General features: G+C 45.7%; 1 protein-coding gene across 2 annotated transcripts in view; it reads left to right on the top strand.

Annotated features, from left to right (window-relative positions):
• Nucleotides 1-2,131: 2,131 nt before the first annotated feature.
• LOC143775201 (glutamine--fructose-6-phosphate aminotransferase [isomerizing] 1) overlaps nucleotides 2,132-8,518 on the top strand; it is a 46,289-nt gene continuing 39,902 nt past the window's right edge. The window contains exon 1 of one of the 2 annotated variants that reach the window (XM_077263048.1): nucleotides 2,132-2,257. In XM_077263048.1, coding sequence (XP_077119163.1) covers nucleotides 2,251-2,257 — 7 coding nt within the window. In that variant the 5' untranslated portion in view covers nucleotides 2,132-2,250. The remainder of the gene's footprint in view (nucleotides 2,258-8,518) is intronic. The other variant, XM_077263050.1, reaches the window with a different exon arrangement.

Here is an 8,518-nt window from a genome sequence, read left to right as displayed (position 1 = left end):
TCAGGGAGTCCCCCAAACCTGAGCATTTTCCCTTCTATCTGGTTTCCAGTCGCTCCAGACAGTCAAGGACTCTTTAGTGCTCTGGGGCTCATTTATGATGATCCCGACCACTTCTCTCTTGCTGAATCACAATTAGATCAAGTTCAGCCAGGAGACCGGCCAGTGGATTGGTCATGTGTCTAATGAACCTAGGTCTAAGTCCACTGAGGAAGCCATGCATTTGGGGGAACAACTCCTAGCACCGGTCCTCCAGCGGTTCAGCGTAAAAAAGGAGTGTGTTTTTGTGGCAAGAGGGGTCATTTTGTTGGTACCTGTCAATCCATACGCAACCGGAAAACTAAAGAGCACAGATTGCGTGGAGTTTATCAACCTGGGTCTAAATAATTCCTCCTTTAGAAGGTTGCAATTTTTTCTACCCACCGTGATCTTATTAGGTGGAAGAAAGGTGTTTATTTCTGCCTTTTTGGATAGTGGGGCGGGGTTTAATCTGGTTGACACCTGGTTTGTCTGGGCCCATGGACTTTTTCCTCATAAGTTGTCAAAAAACCTATACCAATAATTACTATAGAGTCAGCAGCCTTGCGTGAAAAAGGTGAGCGGAGTTCATAGCCGATGAACTCCATTCACCTCACTGACGTCACTGCTCTCACACTAGTGGTGACGTCAGTGAGGTGAACAGAGGTACAGCTGTCTGCCTAGCCTGTGCTGGTTAATAAATACAGGGGGGGATGTCATTTTTTTTTTTTTGGGGGGGGGGAATTTTAATAACCAATAAAGACTCTACAACTCTAAGCTGATATCAATAGCCTGGGAAGATCCATGTTGATTATCCCCTTCCCAGGCTATAAATATCTGCCCTCAGCCGTCTGTTTCCCTTTGCTGGTTATTAATATTTCGGGGGACCCCACACCCTTTTATTCTTAAATAAATAACTCTTATTAGCTAAATCCATGAGCATTAAACTACAGACACCCCGCACTAATTATATATGTCTCTGACATCTATCTATTCCACGTATTTATATCTATTCTCTGTAGATACCTATTCTGATGGCTCACACAGTGAATTTACTGTACTCTGCTGAGGAAATATCGGGTCTTCTAGATGGGTGCGTAAAAATCGGATGGCACACGCAGAGATGAGATAAAAAAAATCGAAACCCCAGAATTATGTTTTTGGGGTCACTGCAACATTGCAATAAAATGCAATTAGAGGCGATCCAAAGATGGTATCTACCCCAAAATGGTATCAATAAAAACGTCAACTCAGGGCTCAAAAAATAAGAATTCACACAGCTCCGTATCCAGAAAAATGAAAGAGTTACGGGTTTCAGAAAATAGTGACAAAAGCAAAATTTTTCTTCTTACAAATTTCCAATTTTTTTTACCGCTTGAATAAAAAAATACCAAAAAACTATACATGTTTGGTATCTGCGAACTCGCACTGACCTGAGGAATCATATTAGCGGGCCAGTTTTACTATATATTGACTATGGTATAGAAACAAATCCAAATATTGTAGAATTGTACTTTTTTTTTGCAATTTTACCTTACTGGGAATGCTTTTCTCATTTTCCAGTACACTATGTGGTAGAATAAGTGGTGTCATCCAAAAGTGCAACTAATTCTGCCAAAAATTAAAAATGACCACTTCGGGAAAGGGTTAAAGATCACTGACAGTTGGGGGGATGGGTCCTGGGAGATTTTTACATTGGAGCAGGAGAGTCAGGTCCTCACTGCAGGAGCGGGCAGCAGGGGTGACCTCTGGGCCATGCGCCCCTTATACACAGGGCCCCTGCATTACACACCGCCATACACCGCGCACCGCAGCGCTATAGCCAAAGGACGGTGTCCACGTACAAAGGGTTAACTGCCGCCACTCCTCGTCCATGACGTATAAGCCCCGCCCGTCCTGTCACTCGGCCCCGCCCACTCTGCGGAGTCACCGCTCGTTCGGTGGCTTCTCAAGAGTTGGATCCGGCCACGTCACTCCTGCCAGCAGAAAGACACGCCTTCCTCTCACTTTGACCAATCAGCGGAAGACTGGGCGGGACAAATATGAGGGGAGTGCCCAATAGAGACGCGCTCCGGGATTGACGGGCAAGGAGGCGACCAATAGGAAGAATCAGGTTGTTCTGGTGACGTCAGCAGCACGGTTCGTGGTCCTTATGTAGGGTCGGCGAGGCTGAGCTGGCTGCAGACAGTGTGTGATAGTGACATCTCTCAGAGCGCGGCACAGAGGAAGAGCAGCATGTGTGGTGAGTATGCGCACACTGCTGCCCGGCTACGGGGCTTCCCTGCTCCCTGCACGGCACACTGGCAGCTTCTGCACTTCCCCTCTCCTCAGCATCCTCGGGCTGACGTGCTCGGTGCTGCTCACCTTGTGCTGCGGTGATGGCCAGGTGACCAGTAATGGCCCGTTCTGGGCTCTGATGTTCTCTCTTCGCTGCCTCCCTCTTATGTGTGGTGATGGGCAGAGCTGCGGCAGATATTCGGGGTGCCCCATTGTGTGTCATTCCTCAGTCCCCGGGGTCACTTCTTACTGATTATTGGAGCTTCTCTTCACATTGTTGCTATTGGTAACATTCCCACTATGCGTTCCATCTTCAGCATCATCTCTGGGGGACACTTATCCCCTTCCACTTACACCACGGTGGCTCTTGTATGACTTGCTTGATGGGTCTTGTATGACGGGCCCAGGTGGGTCTCTGTATGGCCGGCCCCAGTGGGGTTTTATATGGCCGGCCCCGGTGGGTCTGTGTATGGCCGGCCCCGGTGGGTCTGTGTATGGCCGGCCCCGGTGGGTCTGTGTATGGCCGGCCCCGGTGGGTCTCTGTATGGCCGGCCCCGATGGGTCTGTGCGTGGCTGGCCCCGGTGGGTCTCTGTATGACCTGCCTATGGCCGGCCCTGGTGGGTCTCTGTATGACTGGCCCCGGTGGGTGTTTTGTGTGACTGGCCCCGGTGGGTCTCTGTATGGCTGGCCCCGGTGGGTTTTTTGTATGACTGGTCCCAGTGAGTCTCTGTATGGCCGGCCCAGGTGGGTCTCTGTATGGCTGGCCCCAGGGGGTCTTTATATGGCCGGCCCCGGTGTGTCTGTGTATGGCCGGCCTCAGTGGGTTTTTTGTATGACTGGCCCCGGTGGGTCTCTGTATGGCCAGCCCCAGTGGGTTTTTATATGGCCGGCCCTGGTGGGTCTCTGTATGGCTGGCCCCGGTGGGTTTTTTGTATGGCTGGCCCCAGGGGGTCTCTGTATGGCTGGCCCCAGGGGGTCTCTGTATGGCTGGCCCCAGGGGGTCTCTGTATGGCTTGCCCCAGTGGGTCTCTGTATCGCTGGCCCCGTTGGGTCTCTGTATGGCCGGCCCCAGTGGGTCTGTATGGCCGCCCTGTTACTTCCCGTGGCCCATGATATCTGTATATGAGTATTATTGCTACTTTGTATCATTCACTCTTCCAGGGATATTCTGTGTTTTGCGCTTTTTTTTTTTTTCTTAGCCCATGTTTGCACGTTGCAGAAAATCTCTGCCGCTGATTTGCTTACAATCTTCCCACTAATCAGACAGAATCCGCCACGCAGGTCTGATCCCACCTCCTTGTGTTACAAGCACTGAAGAAGGCGCTCGCTACACCCTGGGAATCCGCGCCGTGCGCTCAGTTTTGTGCAGCTTCGTTCTTCTTCCTCCAAGGATGAGCGGATTGTGAAAACCCCGTGTTCTTGCATTGCCCTGTAATTGCTGTGATCTTAGAATAATCCAGAGTCCTGTATTCCTGAGTGTCGGGGGCTGATCTGCGGGGTCCTTCCCTTTGATAGATGGGGCCGCTTTATTGCTAAACACAATGTGAGTTTTGTTGTCGCTTTGGCATAAATTCCTGTCATTTTCCCTATTAGTATAATAGCGGTGTCATCAGTGGATGCAATGATCTGTAAAAATGTTGGGTTATTGCTGGACGATGACGTTTGAGCAATTTGTGCCCCTTGATGGCAACACCAAAAAAAGTTTAACGTCCGGTCGCCGGTTCTTTACTTTGTGGTCCATGGTGACAAGGTCACATGCAGCTTCTGACCTTTGGAGAAAAATGCAGGGTCTGGATGTTTGAGTCACATTTGTTGCTTTGGGTCATGTTCCACATTGGGCACTCATCAATAAAAAGGTGGCATCATTACATCAGGTGTGTGGCCTGATCGCCTCCGAACACTGCTGCCTGGGGATTTCCATAGGTCAGGGAGCTAACAAATTCGGGAATGGCGTTGATTGCAGACTAAGGGCTCATTCACACCTCTGACTTTTGCACAAATTAGAAAAACGGACGATTATGTTGATCAGACCTTGATCATAGTGTGGTCCAAGTGTCCTAAATTTTTCCAGCTTCTCCTTTCTGACAGTCTGTGCAAATTGGGCAGCACTCTGATGTCATCCACGGGCAATCCCATTTTTTTTTTTTTTTTTTTTTCCTGTTTATGGGTCTATTTACTTGCATTACAAATTTTCATTTTACTACTGGATCAAAATTAAACATGTCAGTCCATGACAAATCATAGTCATGTGAAGGGCCCCCATAGACTATTTTATTCATGTTTTACATCACCCATGTCGTCATCATCACTACTCATGTGGCACTCAACTAAAATACCTGATATTGGTCACAGCAAGCAAAATGATCCATTCTTGCACAGAGTCCAAGTCTTGTGCAGGCGGTGGTTCTATCTGGATCCTGCTCCCCAGGATGTGGGGTTAGCTGTGTTTAACTAGGCACAGACATCCATCTGTTTTACCAAGGAATTATCTGAAGGTGACAAGTTTAATTGGATTTTTGGGCTGTTTTTTTATGCCACTTTGTGTTTATTTAGGCTTTTTTTACATTTCAAAGGGCTGTCTGGTGTTTAGTCCAACTTTGCTGATAATGATGCAAATGAGAATCCTATCTCTGTCCTAAGGGGCTGGAGTCCTCTGTGTTTGGTGGCACAGGCCCCATAGGTGGTGGCCATGGTTCTGCTTGGTTTACTATTGTGTTTTTGCTGTTTGTTTGTGACTGATCATTATCATTTAAATAGTTACCCTATAACCTCTAAAATGTAACATCTTTGGTCTTGGAATATGTTTGTTAGGTGGCTGGGCAGATCGGCCTACATAAAGAACATTTTTGAAGGGCTTATGGTCTGCGTACAGACGACAACCTGAAATGCCTTCCAACTGCAGGAGAAAGTTTACACTTGTCAGAAACTCACCCAACCAAACCAGATATCCTGCTTTACACTGATGAGAGGCAAAGTCTGGAAACATGTCTGCAAATTCAGTTTGTTTCTTATCCTTCCTCTACCTTTTATAGGGTCAATATTGACTTTAGGATTGTTATCTCCAATATTGGGCACTAGAGTTCCTGTCCTCTTCCTGTCTAAAGTGGCTACTTGTTTACCAGGAATATAAATCGTGCCACCATAGCATTTCAAGACTGTTTTCTTTGTGTCTAGTTATGTCCAATTTTGTAAGCGTAGAGTTGAGAGATACTTGGATGCTTTATCATTTGGGTGGAGGACTTGAGAAAGATTTGCATTTAAGTGCCCGGATTTCTTCTTCTCATGGGCAGGTTTCCCAGAATTGCTAAGCTAGAACATGTCTTGGGTAATGGATCATTTTGCATTTGTTAAGGAAGCCATAGACCAAAAGATTTGGTCACAAACAAACTTTCATCGCTGTAGAAAGTGCAAATTATGGAGGTCTGACACTAGAAAGGTGTTTGCTTATGATTTTAATGATATCCTGATCATGAAAATTAAAGTCTCTCTTATCTAATATTTATATTGCCCTAAATGGGATATTCTACGCTGATGACCATGGGGATTGTGAACATGATTTATGAAGTAAGGCCACATATGCAGTAGTTCCTGAATGTCTTCATCCCAGAGAATAACGGATACACTCAAGAAATCCTGCACTTTAACGGGAATTTATCAGTATGATCCATACCCATGATATCTGATGTTATGTTACAGAAAAATCCATGTTTTTCTTAATATGTAAATGAGATGTTAAGATCTATGGGACAGACAAAGATCTCCCTGAGAATATGCCTCCAGAGCTTATTATAAATGAAAGTGGCAGTTACCAGTGTGAGACATGTAATGACTGACAGTCTGTTCCGAATCTACATGTCTCACTCTGGTAATGCCCCTTGTATTTAAAATAAGCCCTGGAGGCAGATTCTTTGGGAGATCTATCTCTGACCCATAGATCTTAACAGATGATGTACATATTAAGAAAAATGTGGCTTTGTCTGCTATAAGACATCTGGTCGTACATATCAAGGTGTCACTTTATTCCAGTTACAGTGAGTGGTGACCTCACTGTCCATATAGATGCCTTAGGAGGGTCAATCCTACTGACAGTTTCCGTTTTTAAAGGGGTTCTCAACTACTGAATATTCTTGTACAAAAGGGCACATGGTGGTCTTAACATCAGGAAACTTATCCAATGGACCCCAAGCATTCATGTGATGGCTCCAGCATTTCCACTGGCTATTGTGATTGGTGGATCTTGTGCATAGAGGCGCTTCCTGTCATTGTAACCCTGCCTCTGCTGATAAGCAGCCTGCTGAAAACTCTTCCTGAAAGGACGGGAAGTAGGAGTCTGAATACTTCCCAGTGACCTGCGTGAAAGTTGCAGGATTACAATTATAATAAATATTTTTTTATTGATATGAAAAAATGAAACCATTGTCCAAAATGTTATGCATATAACACATATGTAATTCCTATAATGGATAATTTCCTAATGATGGCTTCCATTTAATGTAGCTTCAATACATTTCCCTTTGTATTATTATAGCAGGTACTTAATTGGCTCATTAAGTCCTGGAGGGCCCTTTTAAATGCTCAAAATTTTATAACTGACCAGTGACCAACCATAGATGCAGACGCCTGTTATTAATACTTGGCGCTGGTTGAATGGACCGGAGTATTTGCACATCTGCAATAAGTCTCCTCTTCCTTGGCTCTTCTTTCTGGGTTTCTTGTGAACTTTGGTCCTGAGTGGGGCTGATAAGTTTGGTGTGTTCCGTTACCCTGTCCTCACACCTCTGAAAGCAGGATGGGCCGGTATGGAGATTTTTTTGACACTTATTTCCATCATACTATGGAGAGAATACCATGGCCACCTCTCCGTCGAGGCTCGTTCCCTATGTAATCTGACGCTTCTCGGGCCGGCCACATCAATCAGCTCTATTCAGCTTTCTGCCTTTCATTAGAGGCACGTAGGTTCTTTTTCTACCGACCATTAAGCTTTGTATTGATACAGGGACCTCATTGTACGATGCAAAGGGGAAAAGAAAATTCTCTATCCTCATGATGTGACCGATAGTGAAGCTCATGTGAGCAAGATCTTACTATTTTGAGAAATCAGACTTTAATATGTGATTTATTCTATCTATTAGGTCAAAGGCTGTACACACCGGTAACTCTCATAGTGGCGCATTGCATGATACTGGGACCACAACAAAAAATCCAATTCTGTTGTAATTTTCAAAAAATGGCATAAAATCAATTGTATTTGTTTCCCCCACAAACAGATATTGCTGCGAGCACGTGGCGCGCCAGACTCGGGCCTCATTCAGATTCCGTTTTTCTCATATATGAGAAGAGTGGTGGTCAAGAGTGGTGGTCAAGAGTGGTGGTCAAGAGTGGTGGTCAAGAGTGGTGGTCAAGAGTGGTGGTCAAGAGTGGGTGAAATGAGACTGCACTTGGATGATATTCGAGTACAACCCAAATATATATGTATATTTTTTCCAGAGACCCATAGACTTGCTTTGCCGATTTTGATCCGACCAGTGGATGCAGTTGAACACTTCCCGTGATTTTCTTGGTCTATGACAGTACAGATTTAGCAAGGAATTTGATTCTGATTTGTGTTAAAGCACCACCCCAGAGTGTGTTTTTTTTTTTTTTCTTTTTTGTTATGTCACACCTGGAAAGGTGTCACCAATCCCTAGTTCCCTGCCCCTAGTCTCTTACTTACCAGCTGCCGTCTTCTTCTGTTATCGGCGCCCCTCCATTAGTCTCCAGCAGGCTGTGATCCACGCTCCAGTGTTTGCTGTATGAGCCGGAAGTCATAACACATTGAGAGGCAGCAGGACGAGGTTCTCGTAGACTTACAGTGAGAGCTTGTCATCGTTACCTCTGACTTCCGGTCAGTCAGAAGAAGTTGTGGTCACAAGATGGAGGATCAGGAATGGAGTGGCGCCTGGAAGAGTAGAAGCCGACGGCTGGTAAGGTAAGTATAATACTAGGGGCAGGGAATTTACATTAGCAGACCTGATCTCCGTCACATCTGGACTTGGCCTTAGCATAAAAGTGTGGTCCATAAAATCCTGCGTAATATTTTTTTTTGGGGTTGGGGTGGGATGGGAATGTTGGTGCAGTGTTTTACTGGCATGATGGGAAAATTCTATGTTCAAGGAGATGGCGGATTGCTATATTTTTGCCACAAGCCTCATGTTGGTCGCCTGCCGTGTGTTCTTGTGCACATCC

The sequence above is a fragment of the Ranitomeya variabilis genome, chromosome 5, assembly GCF_051348905.1.
Source record: "Ranitomeya variabilis isolate aRanVar5 chromosome 5, aRanVar5.hap1, whole genome shotgun sequence".
NCBI lineage: Eukaryota > Metazoa > Chordata > Amphibia > Anura > Dendrobatidae > Ranitomeya > Ranitomeya variabilis.
Note: the sequence above shows the minus strand (reverse complement) of the source record. Positions and strands in the feature narration are given on the sequence as shown.